We start from the raw sequence: 24,804 nt of genomic DNA on the forward strand, positions 1-24,804 counted from the left end.
TTAGCGCAACCTAAAATATTTTTATTAAGTCATATAATAGAGCTAACAAAAATGATTAACGTGAAGAAAAAAAAGTTTGAGAGTGAAATTGAATAAAAAAGAAGTTAAAAGACAAAATCAAATTTTACCTTTAAAGGACGAAAATACTAATTTTACTTTGTTTTTATTATGTGATTAATTTTTTTCATTCCTATAATTATTTAAAAAATTATTAAAAATAATATAAAATTTATCATAATTTAAATAAATTAATTAAATATTATAATAAAAAAATATTATCATAATAGTCACCACTTTTATATTATCCTTTAATTAATTTAGGCATTTATTACTATTATTATCATTACTATTTTCTATTTAATAAATAAATTTAAATGTCACAACTGATTTGTATATTTTAAAATTTAAATTTAATGTTAAACATTATAAAAAAAACTAAAGCTAAAATCATAATAAAATTTTAAATTTCAACTTTATATATTAAAAAATATTATAGAAAAATAGCTTTATTATGTTATGAATATTTTTTATTTTGAGTAAAATTACTTTTCAAAAATGATACTTGTATATTAGATAATAAAAATAAAAAAAAGAATTAAAAGAAAATTATGATAAAAATAAAAAATTAATAATAAAAAGTGAATGCAAAAAATAAAATAAAATCTACTACATAAGACGTGCACGCATTTTGCACATCCAACCTTCTATATTTCACCACACACACCCGTCACTCACAGAGCAGCACAGACCAATCTCTACACTACACAAAAAAGAACCCTCTTTCCTTGCACAGAATGGCCGCCGCAGCACCTCCACCGCCGCCAACTCCGGCGCCGGAGCCCGCCATGATCCTCCCGGAAAAGGCCCCAGTGGGTCACCCTCTCTTCACCCGCATCCGTCTAGCCACCGTCTCAGACGTTCCCCACATCCACAAACTAATCCACCAAATGGCCATCTTTGAACGCCTCACCCACCTCTTCTCCGCCACTGAATCCTCTCTCTCTTCTACCCTCTTCTCTCCTTCTTCCCACCCATTCCACTCCTTCACCATCTTCCTTCTAGAAACTTCAAGCAACCCCTTCACTCCCTCACCCTTCGACTCCAACCCCTTCTACACTCCCTCCCTCAAAGTCCTCAACCTGGATTTGCCCATCCACGATCCCGAGAGGGAAACCTTCAAATGCCAACACGACGACGATGTTTGCGTCGCTGGGTTTGTCTTGTTTTTCCCCAACTACTCCAGCTTTTTGGGGAAACCTGGGTTTTATGTTGAGGACTTGTTTGTTAGGGAGTGTTATAGGAGAAAGGGTTTGGGGAGAATGTTGCTCTCTGCAGTGGCCAAACAAGCCGTGAAGATGGGGTATGGCAGGGTTGAGTGGGTTGTGCTTGATTGGAATGCCAATGCTATCAGGTTTTATGAAGAGATGGGTGCTAAGGTCTTGCAGGAATGGAAGATTTGCAGGTTAACTGGGGAGGCTCTTCAGGCTTATGGAGGTTCTGATTAAAAAAATGTTTCTTTTTTTATTTGAGAACTTTTGAGTTTAAGTGTTTCGCTTTCGAGTTTGAAATTATACGACTTGTCTTTTTAATTGGATTTCTGTGTTTTTTTTAAATTTATTATTACTGTTTCTGGTGTTTTGATTGTAAGTACAAAATATGAGTCCCGGATTCCCAGCACCGTTTGCTATCTATCTGTCAAAATTTGACTTCACTGTTGTTTTAGCGTCTAGGAGGCTTACGGAGGTGCTAATTAAAAATGCTCTTTTTATTATTATTGAATATAGATTTGGAATTAGGCAAGTTTTTACTTTTCTGGGTGAAATTTGAGAGTAAACATTTCGATGTTTTCTGCAGGAACCTGTCATTTTTAATGATTTTTTTATCTGGTATAATTCATTGTGCATGTTGTAATGTTTATGATTGGTCCTTGATATGAAATAGTGGTTAATCTTTGTCTTTACAAAGCTTGAGAGGTTTAAATTTTTTATTCAAAGTTATTGTGAGATAGCAATGTAGAGCCTCCCCAAATCTGCACCACTTATTAAACAGATTTCAGACTTTGATGTTATTTTAGTGATACGTAGAGCTTAGTTTAAATCATACTTACTGTAAGACATGTTGAACTGTGCCACATAGAATTATGTCAGTTCTGGTATAGTAAGCGTTCTTACTGAATTATTTCATTGTTTTATCTTTTTCTTTATTTGTGTTTTAAAAGTTTTCTTCGTTTTATGGAGCAAGAAACTCGTAATGGCATTGAATAAAGTGGTGTTAGCCAATTTCTATACGTGGAAGCATCTTGATTCTTGAGGCTTCTTTCGGTTGTATCAAGAAGAATATTTATCTAGTGAACCGCTTCCAGGTGTCTCTTGGGTCCTGATTTCGGGTGCTTTTTTGTTGTCAAACAGTGGTTCATTATCATGTGCACGACGCCAGCTAACAAGCCTTAAAAAATGGACATTTGAGAAATCTTCTGATAGTGATATATGATAACAATGTTTTAGAATTGTGGTTTAATTTTTGTAAATTGATTTTTTGTATTAATTAATTTTTTATAAAAATATCTTTAATAATGATAAAGAAACAATTAATTAGATGAAAAGAAAGTAGTATAAAATAACTTTACATGTAGTTTTAAAAATGTTTGAATTGTTCATAAATTTAATGTTCTGAATAAAATTAATTAGATTTTTAAATATTGTGATGGGGTTAAAAGGATTTTATATTAATGACCAGACGTAGTACATTAATTTTAAAATTTTATTTTTAAATAATTTTTTAATTGATTTTAAGTTTTAAATTTTTTACTTTTAATTTTATTTTTTTAATGTAGTTTTATTTAATATTAAAATAATTATTATTATTGATAAAAAATATTCTTAAATCTACAAATGATATTCAACGAAAGAGAAGTGAGAAAAAGTGAGATAAAATAATTATGATGAAATACAGTAATGTTATAAAAAATGTTATATGAACAATACAATTTTAAATGATTTACATGGTTTAAGATTTTTAATGGAACAATTTTTCAGCCTGATCAATGATTTTCACTTTGGCGAAATCTGATTTCTTTGTTTCCACCTACGTTCAGTCGGGCCTCCATAGTTCTTGACAAGCGAGTAGTTGCAAGAAAGTTTACACAACAAATCCAAGACAGTGAATTCAAATAGGTATAAATAATGTTCTAATATATTCGTAAGTTAGTATTTATATATAAAAAATTTATAAATCAGTTCTTATGCATATATTTATTTTTGATTTAGTTTCTGTCATTAAGTTTAGTTTCTATAATTAAATTTAGAGTAAATGATATTAAATAAAAGACTAAATTAAGAATAAATATAATATAAAAATTAATTTACAAATTTTTTACACAAAAACTTACAAAATTTTACATATAAGAATTAATTTACAAATCTAAATCAAAAATATTTTTATAAATTTGCAATTCACTTTTAATTTATATCTTAATTTTGCGATTTACCTACATTCTCTGTTACACCTCCATCTCTAATTATACTATCATTATTATTCTTCTTTCTTTACATAAACTTTAATGGAGGCCAAAGTCTCTTTTCTTCTTAGTTTAACATCCTCAAAATTCAATCAACTCTTAACAACAATCTTCACTAAATTATCTTCTCTTCTCAGTCACTTCACTATCTTTACTCTCACTTTTACCCACACTTTCATCAAAACCTTCTTCATCCTCAAATGTAATCTAGCAACATAATTACTAACGCATTCATCTATACCTTTATTCACTCTCTCAACACCATCAAAATCAAAATACGACAAAAAGTGTATTACAAATTTATAAAAATATTTATAAGTTAGTCCCTATACATAAAAATTTATAATTTAATTCCTATATAAAAAATTTGTAAACCAATCTTCATGTTAAATTTATTTTTATTTAATCATTTACTTATTTAACATAATTTACTTTAAACTTAACAGTAAAGACTAAATTAAAAATAAAAATATATATGAAAACTAACTTACAAATTTGAACTAAGTATAAGAACCAAACATTATTTAAACCATTCAAATAAAATAACTATAAACTCTTTAATTTAGTAAAACAAAAAATGAGTAAGACAAATTAATTTAAGTATATGTAATTAAAACTTGACATGAAAAATAATATAATAGAAAAGTTTTTATTATAATTAATTGGAAAGTTCAGATTAAAAGATAAAAGTTATTTTAGCATGAGATAAAAGAAAATATTTTAAAATGCATTAAACTAAATGTTAAATAATGAGTAAGTCGATTCATTTAAAAAATTATGATAAATAAAATATACTCATATTTCAATATTATATTTGAAAATTATAGATTTTATAATTTTATATTAAAGACTACAGATAATATTTATAAAACATTTAGAGGGGATCACAACCCACCCTTAACAGTTAACACCCTCTTCCCAGGTCCATCTCTTGTAATATGTGTAGAGGATTCTCTACCACATCCATCTGTCATTGTTATGCCATAATCATGAAAATATTGACGTAGTTTTTCTTAGTAGACTAACAAATGATTTTCTTTAATTAATAAATTAATTTCTGTAATTAATTCATTTATTCCGAGTTACATATATTAAGATTTAAAGTTCAAATAAACTCCCGCATAAAACTAACTCAAATATTCTGTACTGTAGACTTCTAACCATCGCAAGAGTTTAACATCAAGTTTGTAAAATAACTTCACTGCTACATACAAAGCTTGATTTTCAAGCTGGATGAATTTTTTTGCTCTTGCGTTGCCATTCACCCTCAATGTCCTTTAGAACATCTAGGATACCAAGAATACCCAAGAGGGGAAGTCCGCCTGACCACTTACCACCGCTGCCTCCATTGCCACCATTGCCATCATCATCACGAGGTGGCATTCCAGGTCCATTGTCATCAAGCTTAGGGGACTTCACTTTGTCTGTCATTTCAGATGAAGCATTAGCATATTATATTTGCACAAAGATATTGAACATACAAAATATTCATTAACATAATTAAAGGATAACAGACAATAACCACAAATGGTAATACTGAAATCTATATATATTTTCCTGAGGTAGAAAGAAATATATTGGATAAGAGGAAGACACATAAAAACACACAAAACATCCTTCCATTTTGCTTTCAGCAAAGAAGACAGCTTTGAAGCTTCTAAAGAAGCATTTTAAGCCTCCTAAATCCTTTAGACTCGCCATAATTTACCATTTTTGCGAATCTTTTTTAAGTTCCTTTTTAGCTTCTTGTTGTTCTTCATACTATAAGTATTTGACAAGAAAGCTACCTTTAACTCCTCATTCAAGAGTTTAACCAATTTATCCCCATCGAGTCAAGAAGACGTGTAGATGATGCCTATCGCTTGTTTTATGATTATAATAAAAAGGATTCAAGAAAACCATTGACTACGCACTTTATAGGACAGCTATCTGAAGGAAGCATGAATTTGAACATATATGCCATAATTATTAGATGTTCTTACCTTTCACACCTATAAATCCCAAACAGTTCCACATTTAGGTACGTCAAATAACAAAGACAGATGTGCATGGGAAGAAAAAGAAAGAGAAAATTACAAATATAAACAGATAAATAAGTATGTGATGACTAGAATATTAAATGGGAAGAGGCTAACACATTGAAAGATGTGAACTTGTCCCACGTAAAATAAACTATTAAACTTCGTAATCAAAGTAGAGGCACAATGTATTTACTGCATGTGCATCACTCCCATTTGGCATAATATTTCGTATAAGAGAGAAGTTATTACCAGGAGTAATAGTAATTGACCGAGAATTGCGTGTTACGGTTTGGGTTGCACTTGCACTAGCAGCACATTTAGTATTCTGTAGAAAGCATAAGACAAATGATCAGAATATATTAGATCATCAAACAATTAAGACCAACATCTCCGCCATTGCCAATGGTTAACCTAGAAAATCATAACTATCAAAATTGGGGCTGAAACTAAGGACAAAAAAACAAAATGCTACATCTACTTCCATCCTAAAACATCACAAAAATGCCCAAAAGAATGTTCATTAATATGCAAGAAATCAATAAACACAAAACACTAAGGCCGTTTGGATAACATGATAGGATAGAAAATGAGAGTTGGATAAATATAGGATATGATAAACGAATAATAAAGTTGTCTTATCCTATGTTTGAAGTACATTAGGATAGTAAAACACAACATTAGTCATCATGTTCAATATTATAAACAAAAGATAATTGAACAAGATATAAGTATATTTAAATCAAACTATTATTTTATAATTTTTTAAAATAAATTTTTATTTAACTTTTTGACTTTTCAATATATAAGACATGATCTGTTGACACTAGGTGTCAAACTGACTTTTTATAGAACTTGATCAATTAAACTATTGAATCATCTGATATTATTTTTATAATTATGTATATTAAATTTCACATAATTTGAACATTTATAAATTTTATCCATAATTTAATATTTACTCATATTTTAAAAACATATTATCCATTAAATAAAGTAATGCGATGAAATACCTATTAGTTTTATTTTTATATGAAATTTTATAAAGTTGATCTACTTGATAAGAACTTTCAAACCAATAATTAGATTAATTAATTTTACATTCTATAAAAAGTTATTATGTGATGTAAGTTTTTTAAAATTTGACACCTAGTGTCAGCAAATCCTACCTATTTATAAATATAAAAGCATTTTTATGTACATATAATACTAAAATTTGATATTAAATTATAGTAATTTTTCTTTAAATTAAATCATTTTATAAAAAGAGTAAAATATTTTTTATGAATATACTTTTTCTAAAATGTTTCTTATTAAAAGATGTTCAAAACTTCAAAAGATAGATTTTATAAAATATTAAGAAAAGTGTAATGAATAAGAAGGTACTAGCAAAAAAAGTTACAACTCTATTCTAATATTTCATAATCCATCACTCTCCTTAGGATAAGAATTTAAATTATGATGATAAGATAATTTAATAGGATAAGCTATCATATCATATTATTCAGCAAACATCGAAAATAAAATAACTATCCTATCCTGTTATCTTATTTTGAGTGGTACACAGGCCGTAAATGTCTAATTCTCTACTTAAAAGTATAACTGAACCTGAGCAGCCCTTGATCCACATGTATAGAAGGGGATGACTCAAACCACCTGTCCCTTTTGCCTATTCCTTTCCTTATCGCACTTTCTCATATAGAAAAATGACACATCACTGAAAAATTTCTCTCCATCAAATATCAACATTCTCTCTCTTAATTTGATAGTTCCTTTTTTCTTTTCTTGTGTTACATTTTAATTGGGGGATAAGGAAGGAAACATGTAAAAGTGAATGAGATTTGATTCTAGGAGGGAAGGATTGTAACACCCTCAATTTTGTGGTCATTGTATAAAAAAAAAAAGAGTTTTGGCACAGCAAGAAATATACGTCCAAAATCAGACATTCTGATGCTCTCTCGCTGCAGCGAGAATGCTCTTCCTGTAGTTAGAATGACAGACAGTAAAGAAAAATTTTGTCTGATTTTTTCGCTGTAGTGAAAAGAGGGCTAGCTGTAGTGAAAATATCGCAAGTTAAGGGGTATTTAATGGCTAAAAAACTTATATTACAATTCAAAATTTTGACCTTTCCTCTATTCTCTCTGATCTCTCACCCTCTCTTCTCAAAAATCCTCCTCTAAACTTCCAATCTTCCTTCAAATCCGAGCTTAGGAGCTCAACCATTCAAATCCAAGTAAGTTTCTTCAAATTTGATTCTTCAACATCATTCTTATTTCTCCCTTTTATCCGATCTAAAGAATTGTACTTTATAATACTCAAGGAAACCTTAAGTCCTGATACGATATCCTCTACCAAGAGGTTGTGCCTCTCCCTTGAATCTCTAGGAAAGCTCGATCTGAGAGACCCATTTCTAGGTAAAAGGAGTTGATTCCAAACCCTAACTCCTTGGTATTTTAGTTAGAAAATGCTAAGTTTCTATTGGGACCCTAAAATACTAAGATTTTCTTAAAAATCTAATGTGTAAGATAGAGTTTAATACAAAAACCCCCTTTTGAACCCTAACTTCAGTATTTTATTTTGAGTAATAGAACTCTAATGATTCTCTAAATTGTATTACTACAAAAGAAATTTTAGGTATGAGAAACTAATAATTTAATCCAAAGATCATCTAGATAAAATTTTATAGTGAAAAGATGAGTAACTAAGTTTTTGAGAAACTATTATTTACGTATGAACAAGTGATATTAAACTTTAGGATATATCACTTTGTTACTACTGAGAAAGTGTATATGCTGAGTTGTACAATTAGACTGAGTCTGGAGGTATTCGACCTTCAGCACTTTGTATTGATTTGTGCGGTGTGAAATTATTTGAAAATCTTTTATGTTAGGTGAATGTTGATGACTGAGGTGTGTTGAAATGGATGAAATTAGGTTATTGATGAAAAGTGTGATATTTTTCTCAAAAGAAGAAAGAGTTTTATGTATGAAATGAAATGATATGACATGATGATGAAATTGTGAGAAATGCGATTACAATGTGGGAGCCAGAATAGATTGATGGATGTAATTATGATACAAGTATTGTGTTACATTAAAAGGTACACTCATAATACATTTATTGTAATACATTAAGTTATATGATCAAGACTTACGTATTATGACACGTTGATCTATGAAAAAGATATGAAAAAAAATGAAAATAGTTCAGAAATGTTAAGAATAAGTATAGATAGTTACAGAGATACACATGAAGTATAGAGTCCGGAGAAGATTTGAAAAATATTGGACAAATGAGGGTAGTGAATGCTAATTGTAAAATAGTGCATAATGATTTGCTGAAAGTGAAAGCATATACAGGCCACACACTCATTTACTGACGAGATTCCTGAATATACATTTGCTAAAAGTAAACAGGTCGGCACACGTGTATCCGTGTTGTTGTGGTTAACCAACAGTTATCTATGCTATGAAGTCTTTAAGGGATCCCAAGGGCAATGAATATAAAAGTGTAATGGAAGTAAAAGTGTGATGAATATGAAGTAGTATAAAAATTGTATGATTATAATATATGCATTATAATTGTAATAAATCGACGGGTGCGATTAGAACACATGTATTATGACATATTAATTGATGTGGTATAATACATGTATCATGATATACAGATTAGTTTGAAAATGCATGTTATACATAATTACAAAGATGATTGATTAGTTGTCATGTATGTAGTCCGCTGTGATAATGATTTATATACTCTGAGTGTTATTATTAATCCAATATTTTTAATATTATATTTGTATATATATACACTTTTCTTCTATCAAATAAGAGATTTATTGGAATAGAAAATACTCACTTTTACTAATATATTTTAGGTAATGAAAGTGAAGAGATAAAGAAAGCTGGTCCGTTCTAGGATCATAATCCAATGGTATGGAAAGGAAGACTGCTCTGTAGGGAGTAGGACAGTTTGAGAAATTATAATATTTTATCCTAATTACATTTCATATTGACAAAATTATGTAAATATTTCTTTTATGTCAAATTTTAGAATTTATAATGCTTTGGTGAATTTTGTTGTAATAAATAACTTGGAAAGGTTCTTAATGATATTTTAAACTTATATGTATCTACTGTAAACCAAATAATTTGCTAAATGTAAATTAAATTTTATTTATTACTTTAAAGTCTTGAACTTATTCCTTTGAAAGTTTTAAATATTGTAGAATTTTATAAAATTTTCATAGAAGGAATGCAAGTTTTGTTTTTATTCAATTCTTAAATCTATGAAATAGAACAAAATTGTTTTATTTTCCATTTTATTATAAAAATTTATTTAGTTATTTTTATACAAAATTGAGGATGTTACAAGGATGGAAGTACAGGAGACGGTTGAGCAATGGGATCAACCCAATGAGACCTTCCATGCTTATATAAGATAGACGGATGGGAAAGGGGTAATAGGGGAATTTTAACCTGAAAAGGATAACGTTGTGGGGGATTCAATTAGAGGAGACAGAGAAGCATAAAAAAGAAGAAAGCTAGCAGCAAGTGAATGGAAAGGATCCACACTGAATGCTTATATAGGGATGGTGTCACAGGTTGTGGGCAGGTATAACAGAATTTTGGGCCAGTTTGGTGGCAAGTTGCATTGGTTGGGGACAGCTCATTGCAGTTTCTGGGTATCTATTGTTTTCTCAACTATTTTCCTACTGTCCCTGTATTTTCCAGAGGATTTCCTCCATTGTAGGGAGCAGAACTCCAACTGTTGGATAGATAATATTCAGTTCAGTGATTATCAGTGTTCTATCAAAACTTTTCAATTTTGGCTAATTATGCACTGCAATAATACAAAGTTTTGTTTATGCTTTACAACTAGGTTAAGATGTTGTATCTATCGAATAATCAATCAACACAAAAAATGAAAAAAATTGAAAGGTAATAACTTACCAAAGCAGCAGCACATCTGATACGAGGTGATGGACTTTGAAATGTATCAATATTAAGTTCTCCTTTTCTGATGTTATATGGTAACGGTTTCATCCCAATAATGTTTGGTCCAGTATGCTTAACATCAACTAGAGGCTGACTTGTAATACCAACTGCATACAGAAAAGGAACAAAAACTTATTCCATGATTTAAGAAACTTGTGGCACAAAATTCAAAGCATCATGTTACTAGAACTGAGCAGTATTGAGATGCATAAAATCATTGTACCTGGTAATAATAGAGATGAACTGCCAACACAACTTTCCATTGACATCCACTTCTTGATTATGGCCAAATGCTAAGATTGCTAGCTGTTAAGCATGTTGAGGCAAATAACAAATTGTCAGTTTCAAATAGATATATATGACGAGCTAGACATGTGAAAAATTTCTCGTAATTTACTTGAATTCATTTCACATCATTGATCATTTAGGCCATGACTGAATTAACACCTAGTAAGAATTCATTTTATTTCTTTATAGAATTATGATTGAATTCTAGTGGTTGAACTTTCAAATTTTTATAACAAGTAGATTGAATTTCAATGTTTAGATAGCAAAGTAAATTAGTTAATTTATAGAATTCTACTAAATTAACAATTTTACACTTTTACACCAATATCTTCTTTTGCCAGATAGTTTTACTCATTTATCCCCATTCAAAGAGACAATCAATGTGCAAGCAAATGCTAGTCCTTGATACAAAGCTTATGTTGCACTTAACAAGCTCTACGGAAATGTAATTCTAAAAATAGTGATAAATCACACTGTAGTTTTCTAGAACAAGAAGGTGAAGGCTTCAAATGTGTAATTGCTATACTTTCAGCTACGGAAAAGCATGTCCATCTGAGAATTTAAGAATATGTTAGCGTATGATGAAACAGATGAAGGACTTGGCAGCTATCTTTTAATAGGAAATATTGAACATAAAAGCCAAGCCCAATGCATAAGGTCATATAGGTTGGCATCTGGTTGAGCAACTGGGATAAAAAAACAACAGGACATTTAAAGAACATTGAACTTTTATTGATCAACTATATAGCATTAACTAGTTGAAAATTGAAAAAATATTACTCACACTAATTTTTTTATGACTTGGCAAGTCTTAATATAGAACACTAAGAAAGGTCAATTCAACAAACAAAGGGGAGCAATGGTACTTGATTGTGGTCTCTTGTTTTTCTACATAACTTTAGTTTTGAATTCAACTTGACCTAATAGTTAAGATAGAAGATACCAGAGCACATAACTGAAAAGAGATAAACTAGAAACAACATTGGACCCACAACCGAAACATAAACATAAAAACTATCTATTTTGATGTGCATAAACAAATTGAAATAGATCTTTCAAATTCTGCATTTGTACCAAAAATAAATAACAGGAAAAATATCCATTGTCTGATATGGTCAAGAGAAATCAAGTGTGCCCTGAGTCAAACCTCACAGAAGCAAAAGCTTCATCATATCAAATTCAGCACAACACTATAAACAATTACAAGAGTAACATTCCAAAATTCGACTGGTAACTGTATACTATGACTAAGAAAAGTCCAACAATTTCCAAAGATAACTAATTTGATGTTGCATAAGCATCAGTTTACATGAGTACAACTGTGGACAGTAACAGAGGACAACCACAATAAGTGGATGACAATTTTCTACCAAAAAGCTGTTTGTGTGTGAGCGAGAGAGACTAAGGAGCATAGCAAGAAATATTGGGAAAGTTCATATTAATTTGTAAGGTTAATAATAACACAATAGCATGATATAACAAGAAAAAAATTTCACAGAACTCATTATCAATTTTTAACAACTTGAATTAAAGACTAACCCAAAATACGTTACAAATTGTGGAACCTTCTTCTTTCTTGACATTGCAGTAAGCATATGGTGAAAATAATTATAACCAAATTATACGTAAAGCATACAAAATTGAGCTTGCAGTTTGATTGCAATTTGTGTTGTGGTTGTGACCATTGGATTTTTCTATTTTTATTTTTTCTGTTATTGACGCAAACTACAACGGAAACAAAATGTAGTTGCAGTCAATAGTCACAAAAATCAGAAAATTCAGGCAACACCTGCAGTTGTTGTGAGAAATTGACACAGAATAACACAAAATTCATATTCTACTCGAAGAATAAATGGTTAGCAGCAAGCAAAGATTGTAACAGAAGTACAACCCTAAACAAACCAACGGAATCACCAAATATAAGAAATCCCTCACCTCATAAGCAATCACCAAAACACTCATAATAAAATAAAATTATAAAAGACACAAGAAAACACTAAACCGAAAAAAAAAAATTATCTGGGTAAGAGTAATATCAAAGGTATAATAGTAAAGAGAACAAATAAAATGTTCTGTTTTTCTTGTTATTCTCGCCCAAAACCCTATCAACTACCCTTTTTCAAACTATTCTTCTTCTTACAATTACAAATTCAATCTCTTATAATCAAAATATCACGTGGAGGAATGGATTTAATTGAACACAAACTTGGATAATTGAACAAAAGTATCGATAACAAAGAGAACGAAGTGATAGAGGGAAGAGCGCAATTGAAACCTACATAAAAATGAAAACATGTGATCGCGAGTATAATGGAAATGCATTAAAGGGGCCATTACCTAAGTCTGAGAGACGAAGGTGGCGAAAGTTATGGGCTCGCTGGGTTCAGAAGGCTCATCTAATGAGCGAAAAGAGAAGGGCGGTGAATGCTTAACCCGTTCGGGTACTGCAATTCTTTCGAAACTGCGGGAAGAATAAATTATGGATATGATTTACGTCAAAATTAAGAAACATTATTTATGTGTTTATTAATTTAAATTTTAAAACTATACTAAAGTGTTTATTAATTTCAAATAAATTATAGTTAAATTTTATAAAAGAATTTTTTTAACGTGATTAAAATTATTATTATTCATTAATGAAAATAAATAGTTTAATCAAGAAATTCATATTTTTTATATAATTTGAATCAATTAATTTTTATTTAAATTTAGTATATTATAAATTAATCAAAATAAATATGTAAACCAATTAATTAGTATAAGTTGTATTCATTCTATCTTTTTTCTTGTTTAATTGTTTTATAATTTTAAGTATGTTTTATTTTTTTAATTGCTTACAAAATTTAAGACACATTAATTCTTCTTTTGTTAATATTATTTTTAATTATAACTAATCACTTTATTAAAGTCTTCTATTTTTAAGTTTATTTGTCAAAACTCTTCGAATTTCTCTCAATGAATGAATACATTATTAACTCTATTATGAAGAGTTTTTATTGATGAGAGTATATTAGAAAATTATATAAGAAATATTTAATAAATTTATATTATCCAATTATATTTTTAATTTCTATGCATAACCTTAAAATTGAAGAAGTTATAATTTCAATCAAATATAGTAATTATTTTAAATATTTTTTTAATTTAAATATACACAAAAATTATGTTATATATAATTTTTTTTCATATATTTACTTGATATTGCAACTATACACTTAAAAGGACATCTTATATCTTTTTTAAAACAGATCACTAACTCACTATCTATTTATTGAACATATTTAACATAATATTAAAAGTTATAATTATTCCATGTGTACTAAAGGTATAGAATACTATTTTAATTTTCAAGACACCATAAAAATTATCTTTATTATTTCTTTTTGTTGATTTATGATTTAATTTTTTATTTTATTCAATACATCTTTTATTTTAATTTTTTAACTTCAGTTCTTTTTCCTTACTGTCAGTGTAGATGGGTATTCAAGAGCTCATCATGTGTGAATCTGGGATCTCGTTGAAGAATGGTGGAATACTATCTCAAGAGCTGATCAATGAAGACGATAAGATGACAATAGGGAGTGAATTTGGGTGAAAAGCAAACAGAGAAGGTCGAACACACGTTGAAAAAATGGACATGAATAGAAACCCAATGATGAAAGAAGAATGAAGAAAGCTCATATGATACCTTTCCCTCAGCCAAACCAATAAAGAGAAAAAAACATGGCTGAGACATTTGATGTCAAATTCTCCTCTGCGTAACATTGGTTTATCATGTTTGTTTTCTGTTAGTAATTGTGTAAGAAAGAAAAAAAGTGGAGGATGAACTTTTATGTGGAAAGATCTTCGAGTTGATATACTTTTCATCTTTCATAAATCATATTGATATGAGAATCTCATCAAGGGTGGCGGGTACTCTTATCGGTGTGCTATGGGTGTGTGTGGATTCCCTGACCAATATAAAAAATCCTTACCTGCTCTCTTCTTTGAAATCTCTTTACACAAGATTATTGCAAGAAATGACCAAGTCTTTGTGGACTTTGCAAGAAAAGCTTGGAAGGGTGATCATTATGCATGAAAAGAGGCTAGGTTAAGGTAGGATTTGTATAAACAGGTCTAATTTGTTTAATAATTTTAAATTCAAAACTTGAACTATTATTTGTTATAAACTTTTTATTAAGTTTAATTTGTTCTTTTTAAAAGTCTAATTTGACTTGTTAATTTTTTTAATGTTCTATTTAGTATTGAAATATTCAATAATTTATTAAATTTTTTTATAAATAGACTATTTATCTAAATAGATATGTCTGTTTAAAAAACATAAGACTTATATCTAATAAATAAACTATTAAAAAAATAATTCATTGAATATGTATAATAAAATTATATATTTTTATTTATCATTTTTAAATCACATTTAATTTAAATAAGTAAATCACTACACATACAAAAAAATACAATAAAATAAAGATCAATTTATAAATAATTAAGTAAATCTAGTAACATAAAGTCTTATACATTAAATCAACAAACACAATATAACTAAACAAGTTTCAAACCTAAAATTAGTAAATACAACAAACAAAAATCTAAAATGTACAAATAATAATATTTTTTTATAGTAAATAGAAAACAACAAATATTTCATCAGATTTTTAAGAAGACCTCTTTATATTATTCATCAACCTTCAAAATAAAGAAAAATATTATTAAAATATAAATACTTTAAAAATAGTGATTACAAATATTTTTAAAAAATACTTTTAGAAGTTATTACCTTTAATTTTCTCATCAAATTATATTTGTGACAAAGATAATTGAATTTTTATTTATTATTAATATATTATTATATAGTATTTTTTTATATAAAGTTATTTAATATATTATTATAAATCTTCTGAATTTTAATTAGGCCATTCTAAGAGGCCTAATAGACTTTTTTTTAAGTTCAAGCCTGACCTATTTAATTAAGTAAATTTTTTAAACAATCTAAATTAAATCTATTAATTAAATAAACTAGGTCAAGTTAAGCTATAAATAGGTTGGCCTATTTCCATCCCTAGTGATCATGAATACTAGTTTAACCAACTTATTCAAAGATACGTAATCTTATTGATTTAGAGGATTTGAGAAACTCATACATTTTTGCCTAATGGTTAAGGCAACAAAGATTATGTGTAAGACTCATGAAAAATATTTAAGTGCAGGAACTTTTATTCAATAAATGACTTAGCAGGTTTGAATAGAAAATGCTCCCAAGACATCTCAAACCTTGAGATATGAGATATCGTGGTTATCATAGAATAGGAAACAAATCACATGACAAAGGACATTTTGAACTAAATGTCGCTCTTATTGCAGTGAGCCTCGGGTAAAAGTCTCTTGGTTGCAAGCACCCAAACAGAATAAACCACATTTCTTTACATTGAAAAAGGAAGTTGCACCTTATGCCAGTGCTGTTGTGACTAACTAAACATGGTTAGTAAACCACCTGCCAACTTTGCAACTATAAGTGTCTTGCTTGTATCACCCCTTTACTGGCTTGAACAAAAATAGTTATTGCTTTTTAGTGCTTCTAACTATTGGCCTCTCCTAAAAAGGAATGAAAGGGACTTGTCATGTATTCAATACATCAGAAACAAGCTCTTGTAGTGTTAACTTAGATAGCAGTTAGGAGAAATCACTTTATAACAACATAAATCGATTTGTTACGACATATATATTATAATCATACAAATTTTATACCATTTCACATCTATAACACTTTCATAATAATTGCCCTTTGGATCCCTTGAGAACTTCCTAGCATAGATAGCTGTTGGTTGGCCGCAACATCACGGATACACGTGTGCCACCCTGTCCCCTTTTAGCAAAGGTATAGCCAGGAGTTTCGTCAGAAAATGAGGGTGGCCTGTGAATGTCTATTTTTCCATAAATTATCGTGCACCCTTTTATTGTTAGCATTCACCATCCTCATTTTTCCAAGATTTCTCAAATCTTCTCCGAACTCTATACCCCAGTGTATCGTTGTATTATCTATACTTATTCTCTTTCTCTTTCTTATCATTTTTCATTTTCATATTCTTTTTATCGATTTACATGTCAATACGTGAGTTACAATTGATATAAATCTATGGATCACAATAGATATCATAATACACCCTTCAATGTGCTATAATATATATCGTAATCACCCTTTTTAAGTTACTTTGACCCATGCATTATAATTATGCATCCCATTCTTTCTCAAACATATTCTCTTTTCTTTTTCATATATTACATACTTTCAAAATCAATCAACACTTCAATTATTCATGTGAATTTACCTAATTTGGATACATTTAAGCTATCAATATCATATCTATACTTATTGCATTATGTCGGTCTAACATAGAAAGTTATCATCCAATATCACACCATGGAATCAGTATAATAGGCCATTCTGACATAGAAACTATCATATATCCCACCATACAATTAATACAATATATCAATCTTAGCACAAAGATTATTACACAATATCACACCATACAATCAGTGCAATACGTCGAAGGTCGAACACCTTCGGGCTCAGTCCAACTAATTCAATCTCAATATGGTGTTATAACCTAAAGTTTATTATTTTATATCCTTTATTACTTAACTCATCAGCATTATAAGGAACTTAATTCTAAAACTTCTTAAAACTATTCTAATTCATATCTTTTTCTATGAATTTGATTTAATTAGTTTCAAATGAACTCAAAACCCTTCTTTATACCAAAAATATATTTTCACCATATGATTTCATAAAATTATAGATTATTACAAAAATAAGTTATTCAGATTCTCCTAAGCTCATCATATATGTATATAAAATTAAAGTTCGAGAATACTCTCCTTACCTAGTAACAATTTCTCAAAACTAGTTTTCTGAGGGATCTACGGAGATATTCCACTGTATCAACGGAGATATTGTCCAAAAGATGAAGTTTCCTAAGTATTTCAAGATAGATGTCTTAATATGAGAAGAAAACAAAAAAAAAGGAATAAAATAGAGATATGAACTCTGAGAAACTTATTTAGATTTGAATGAAATTAATGCTTGAGCTCGGATTTGGAAGAAATTTGAAGCCCGTGAGAGTTCTCTTTAGAGAGACGAAGGAGAGGAAAAAAGAGAAAATGAAGAGAGAAGGTCGTTTGGTAAGAAATGAATATTTTTTAGGCTAAGGTTCCTTAAATATCCTTCTAAACTCGCGTGATCCTACTTGAGCCATAAGATTCTTACTTAAGCAAACTTCCATCCTCGCCTGAGTGAGCCTTCCTCGCTTGAGCAAGACAACTAGACAGCGATACTATCCATTTTTCTGATATTCTTGCTTGAGCGAGATCTACCTCACTTGAGCGGGATTGAGTCCAGAGAGTACCCTATCTTTCCTGTGATTCCTCACCTGAGCAAGATCCCTTTCTCGCCTAGGCGAGAGGCGAGAGGACAATTGAGGCAACGTTATCTTATTTTTGCTTGAGCGAGATATTATCTATCCAAATTCCCATTTTCCTATCCAAGAGTAAAAAAAAATGAGGGTTTTACATATATAAAACACAAGATAAAATATACTTGAAAGTTACAAAGGAAAAAGATTTAAAGGAACACTCAAATAAAGATGGGGAAATAACAACACCTTTTGGAGATAAAAAGAAGTAATGCATAACAAAGTAAATGTGTATCAATCAAAAGAGACTTAAGAGTATTCAAGAACAAAATAGGCAATATTGCTTCATTAGAAGAGTAAATATTATATAAGTACATCTACATCATCTATTCTTTCATAAGTTTATTCATCATCTAAAAAATAACAATACGATTAAATTTAATTATTTTAATATAACAAAAAAAGAATATATAATTACATATCATACACCATTTCTGATCAAAATATATTATATGATTAATTTCATATTTTCAAGTCAACATGTCTATTGTATTAATTAATAATATTTACATATTAGGTTAGTTGATGGAGAGTCAGTTTAACACTCTCATGTAACATGCCACATTATTTAATTTTATAATTTTTATTATTTAAAATTAATATTTATAAATAAGTCCATGAAATATGTTTAATAGTTACAAAAAAGTCTTCTATTCTTATCCTTCCTCTTCCTCTTTCCTGTAATTCCTCCCCTTCCTTTTCCTTGCTTCCCACCTCGTTCCATCTTCCCTTCCCTCACCATGTTCTTCACTCCTCCCTCCCAACCCCACACTCTCCTCTACCTCGTTCTTCACTCTCCTTCCTCTCAACCCCACACCCTCCCCTACCTCGCACCCCCACCTCCAACTCCACACCTTCCTCCACTTGCGAATTATGAGTTTATTCTTCTTTTATGCATACATTTTCTACTTTTTCTTGTTATTATTTTTGTTAGTAGTTGTTATGTTTGCATATTTATTTGTTTCTAGATTTTGAGGTAGAAGGTAGTGAAAGAAGTTCATGTAAGTAATTTGAAAATAAAAAATGATTGGGATTTGAGAATTTAGTATATGTGAGGTAGAGCAAGGAAGGGGAAGGGAGTGGGGGTGGGTTACGGGCTAAGGGAGTGAGGCACAAAAGGGGAGGGAAGGAGATTTGGATTTGGAGAAATTTTTTACAAATATTAAAAATTTGTTCAAAGACTTATTTGTAAATATTAATTTTAAATAATAAAATATAAAATTAAATAATGTGACATGCCACGTGGAAATATTGAGCTAGCTCTTTGTCAACTAACTTAGCATTTAACAGAAGAGAGTTGATAATAAGGATTAAATTCGAACTTCTTAAGATTTTAGGAACTAAATCAGATCAAAAAAATTTATAAGAAATTATCGCAAAACATGTTGTATTTATAGAGACTAATCACATAGTTAAGCCTTTCAAATATAACCATATTAGAATGTGATGTCTAACATATATGTTAGGACTATGTATAGGTTTCACATTGCATTAAGTTGTGTAAATGATTTGGCAACCTTTTTTTCTTCCATGAGATAATGTATTTTTCTTTAGCATTTGGCAGAAAGAATAATAATTAAGGTTATAGATGAATGTTGGGCATAGTTTAATATAAGCATATAATATATATGTTTTCTATGGTGTCTTGGTTGAGGACAATATAGGGTACATGTAATGCAAAATTGGGCATCGTTTGATTGGAGGAATGAGACAAGGTAGGGAAAGAGTTTTTTTATGGTGAGTTTTGTGTTTGTGGATGATGATAGATGGAGGAATGAGTGGAGAGGTGGTGAGACATGGATATTTGAAATGGTGGTTTAAAATATATATTTTTTTCATTTGAGATTGATTTGATATAGGAAATGTTTATTCAAAATATAAATATGTATGAAGAAGAAAAATGTGTAAAATGTATGATGAAGCTTACTTGATGTTCTTGAAAATTTTTGCTTGCCTCTTGTTCTTCCTCCTTTCTACTAACCTTTCTTTCTCTCTATTTTCTCTTTTTTTCTCCCCGTTTTATAATGCCTCCTCTCAAAAAATTTTTAGCCTCCTCTGATGTCTCCCCCTACTCCATGGTCTTTTTTTCCTTTTATTGTTAGGGTTTTCACCAAAAGGCCAAAAATTCTGAATTTTTCCTTTTTTATGTATAAAGTAACATTGGTTCAAGAATTTAATTATTTGTCATATTCTATTTTCCTTTTAAAAATTAATTCTGAAATTTTCCTATTTTATTAAGACAAATTTTTGTTTTTTTTTTTAAACCTTTTGATTCCATTCTTCTTTTGTAATATTAAAATTCAGATTTTTTATTTTTTTATTTTTTCATTTTTATTTAAAAAAAAATTTAAATCAAAATTTTAGTGTTCACAATTTGGGATCAGATCAACCCCCTTTACTTGGAAATGGGTCTCTCACAATCAAAGGTATCATGACAACTAGTATTTCTAAGACCAAGATCTCCTCAGGATTCAGAGAAAAGTGCAGTGTTTCGAAGGAGATGTTGTCCAAAGACCAAGTTTCTCTCGAAATTGGGAGAAAAGGAAATATCGGCTTGGATTCAGAAGTAGTTTGGAGTTTGAGAAGGGTTTCTCAGAAGAAAGGAAGTGGGAGAACAGAGGAAGAAGTCAGTGAGAGGTTCCTTGGGCTCACAATAAAAGTTTTAGAATGAAAATTTCTTAAAGACCCTTTAAAAATCGCAAATTCTCGCTTGAACAAGAAAACAATTGAGAAAATTTGATCCATTCTCGCTTGAGCAAAAAATTTTCGCTTGAATTAAAAGGAATATTTTTCTTGCCAAAAGGAATATTCTCTTTTTTTTAAAAAAAAAAATCTTCCATTTGAAAATAAGAAAAATATAAATAAAAATTAGGATGTTATAATGATCAATTAAAAATGCAAAAGTTGCTAGTAAAAGAAAAAAAAAGTAATCAATTACAATGCAAAACAAAAATTAGAGAATTAGTTCTAAACAAAGCATTAATGTAAAATAGAAAAGCAAAATTGAAAGTACTACTAAAAAATGAAGAAAATTAATTCAAAAAAAGAAAATTTGCTCAAATGGATTTTTTTTTTAAAGTTTCTTAAAACCAGAGCCATAATCCTTGGCATTAATGTCAAAAAATTGATAGGTTAATTTTAAATTATCTATTTTATAGATATAAACAACTACAATAAGTACACCAATCATTTTAATAAGTATATAAAATCATCGTTCCCACAAGGATTGAACCAAATTATCAATTATACCTCCTTGGAAAGAAACTAAAACTATACATTATACTATTGAAAACTATCTAAAATATATTAACAGTTGAAGATATTGACATTGAAAAATTAAATGCAAAACAATGCTAATGATGCAAAACAATACAAAACAAATAAATGAATAACACAAAACAACATAATACAAAATTACAATTACATGAACAGAAATGCATATGAATTAATCTAAATCATATTTTATGCACAATAAATGTGTGGTTCAATGTTCACACAAGCATTGTGTGATCATAATAACAATGGTCACATTAAAATCTTAGCCCTATGTTTAGGCAGCTAGAAATTTGTTGAAACTCACTTCAAGTCTGAATATAAGACTAAAGTGTTCATTAAGAATTATACTCCTAATTCATCCAAAAGAAGCATTAAATGCACAAACAAAATTATTCAATGTCTCGTGCAAAACCAAAATAGAAATTACAAATTCAATTTAGTTTACTAGTCATCTTTTCATAATCCAAATTGTTAGTGTCGTACAAATCAATGTCTCAGCGTTTTATCATATTTCCTAGTTAGAAAAATCTAATATCTTAGTAAAATTCAACTAATAATAGCATGTGTAGCAAGAAATATTAACAACTACAATGCGTCTTCATCCTTGTAGGCAATGCAAAAGCACAAAAGACTCACTATAAATCTAAATATTAAATCAATATATTTATTGTGAATAATGATACAATCATACAAGTGACTTAAATTAGTTAAAGCATTAAAAACAAAGGCAATCATTTGCCAAGTGCTAGAAAATTTGAATCAAATTCAATTGCAAAAAAAAAAATTAAAAGTTTAACCTAAAATTCATCCTACAAAAATTTAAACACACATGAATAAAGAGCAACAAAACAACAATGATGATAAAAAAAAAAAAACTCCATAGAGAATTTGGAAAGACACAAGAAAACTTCTTAAACCTCTAATAGAAAGAGAAATCTAAAATAAAACTATTTACAAAATGAACTTGTTAACACCAAAATTTAGTTGTTTATCAAGGACTGTCAACTAGATAGATTTGAATGATGATAACCTATGGTAAAATAGATAAACTGGATGTCAGTTGAAATAAAATAGTTAATTTAGTTACTAGCTAATGAAGTTAAATGAAAGAAGGAAATCAACTAAGAGAGTGGCATGACTACAATTAGACTCAACAGTTAGCTGACATGACATTTCATAATTTTAGACATTATTCCAAACACCTTAATTGATTGTTAAGAAAGTAAAAACACAGTAGCTAACCATCCCCATAGAGATAAGCACAAAATTTAAACTCATGGTAGATAAGATGGCAATCACCCCTTATTTTTAAGGATAAGAGGTTTTGGAGTTTTTCATAAACCTGAACTTGTTTTAAGGCTCAATACAACATGTTTTCTACCCACTCCAAAGGCTTAAATATGCTAGAAACATAGGGAGTTAACACGGGTCTAACTTGCAGGGTGAATCTAATGTTAAAACATTAAGGTGAGTGTTGAAACACGCACTAATCTTTAATTGTTTGAGCTATAGGTGTTAAAATGCTTTGTTTATGCTGAAACAATGTTATTCTATAAATAGACATTGGAATGCCCAATTTAAATGTTGAAATGTTAAGCTTCCTTTGTCCAACTCTTCTTGGACTTTATACTTTATTAACTCATTTTAAGGTATTCTTTGTTCTAAATAATCCTATAAAATAAAATAAAAATTAGTTTAATTTTATAATAAATTTGCTTAAAAATTATAAATATTTAATAACTTGAATAAAATTAATAGAATGACTTATTTTATATTTTTAAATAACATTTTAACTAAAATTTAGTAAACTAACCTCTAAAAGATGTTAAAATAAGATTAAATATTACTTTAATTGTAACTTATCAAACCAGAAACTTTACTTTTTCTTTAAGATTTAGAACAACTTTATTGTTCTTTCAATTTATCTTTTAAGAGCTTGAATAAGTCTTCTTCTATATTGTCTCTTATAATAGTCATTCATACTCATTGAACTTTAAGCTTTGCAATTTTCAATGCAGGTCTATGTAATAATGACTTGGCACAAATATTCTTCTCATGACAACTTTTATTTCTTCCTATAAATAAATAATTCTTTCATTATTTCAATGCTTGCACATCACAAATTGATCCCCTTAAATACTTGTATAATTAGTAATTGAACAACTAATTTTACTTTCTTCTCCTTTGAATAGTTATGAAAATAAAAAAGTGTTCAACCTTTTTGTCCCACTCTCAAGCATAACTCTGGATCATTATTTTCTTGGAATGTTGAAATTGTTATCTTAATGTTACCTAAGTGATAGTTGCCCTTTGGTTTGCCTATTCCTCTCCTCTCACTATTTCTTTTACCTAAGTACTCATCTTCCCCCTCTTCATAATTACTTCTCCTTTAAGGTTCAAAATATCATAATATTCAAATTTAAACATATTTTTTATTAACAAAAAAATTCTGACAAAATATTTTTAAATTATAATTTCAAATGATTATATCAAGTTAATTTTTTTTAGGTTGCATTCTTATTCTTGGTCTTTATCTACTTGAACTTAAGAAAGTAAAACCACAGTTTTACTTGCATTTTTTCTTGGACTTTATCATCATGGCCCAAAATTGCCTATCTTTTTTTTGTTTTTTGAACTTTATAACCAGACCTTACAAAACTTGTGTATTTCATAATCTTTAAGTTTATTAGTTAAATTTCTATCATTAGGATAAAAATAAACAAAATATAAATGTTTTATACTCTTATTTTATTATGTTCTTGTCCAACTTTCATATCTTATCCTGTTATGTTTTTAGTGGACTATAGATCTCTTCATTGCAATTTCTCTTAACTCTAAATGGTTCTGTTCTGAAATAGTTCACCACAAGCCAGGACAAAATCCAACTACCCACTCAACATCTTAGGAGAAGCAAAAGAAAGATGATTTGCTCAAGGACTTCCTCTCCATGTTTGATTAAAAAGTTTATTACTAGTTCATAATATGGACCATAAACCCGCTCTGCATTTCTTAGTGAATAATTTTCAATTCAACCTTAATAATATGTCTTGGGCTAAAAAGAGGGTAAGACCATGAATAAACCCTGTTGTATGCTAAATTAATATATTAGTCACTTAACTCTCAATTTTGTTTCAATTTGTTCCTTTAATATATATTTTTTTTTTCATTTTTAGCTTCTTAACTTAAAAGTTGTGTTTTATATATTTTTTTTCTCAAATTATATTAACTCTATTAAC

General features: G+C 28.9%; 2 protein-coding genes across 2 annotated transcripts; one reads left to right on the forward strand and one right to left on the reverse strand.

Moving 5' to 3' along the window:
• The first annotated feature begins 714 nt into the window (after positions 1 to 714).
• On the forward strand, positions 715 to 2,422 carry LOC113872915 (probable acetyltransferase NATA1-like). Its single transcript, XM_027510802.1, has 2 exons — positions 715 to 1,541; positions 2,238 to 2,422. Exon 1 carries the CDS (start codon positions 795 to 797, stop codon positions 1,503 to 1,505), a length of 711 nt encoding a protein of 236 aa, XP_027366603.1. The 5' UTR covers positions 715 to 794; the 3' UTR covers positions 1,506 to 1,541; positions 2,238 to 2,422.
• Positions 2,423 to 4,645: 2,223 nt separating this feature from the next.
• Positions 4,646 to 13,341, reverse strand: LOC113873516 (protein YELLOW LEAF 1, choloroplastic-like). Its single transcript, XM_027511666.1, has 5 exons — positions 13,158 to 13,341; positions 10,756 to 10,838; positions 10,488 to 10,639; positions 5,788 to 5,863; positions 4,646 to 4,941 (listed from the first exon to the last, which is right to left on the reverse strand). The coding sequence occupies exons 2-5, from the start codon at positions 10,799 to 10,801 to the stop codon at positions 4,742 to 4,744; spliced, it is 474 nt and encodes a 157-aa protein (XP_027367467.1). The 5' UTR covers positions 10,802 to 10,838; positions 13,158 to 13,341; the 3' UTR covers positions 4,646 to 4,741.
• Positions 13,342 to 24,804: the final 11,463 nt, after the last annotated feature.

The sequence above is a fragment of the Abrus precatorius genome, unplaced genomic scaffold (assembly GCF_003935025.1).
Source record: "Abrus precatorius isolate BTA unplaced genomic scaffold, Abrus_2018 Scaffold7, whole genome shotgun sequence".
In the NCBI taxonomy this organism is placed as follows: domain Eukaryota; kingdom Viridiplantae; phylum Streptophyta; class Magnoliopsida; order Fabales; family Fabaceae; genus Abrus; species Abrus precatorius.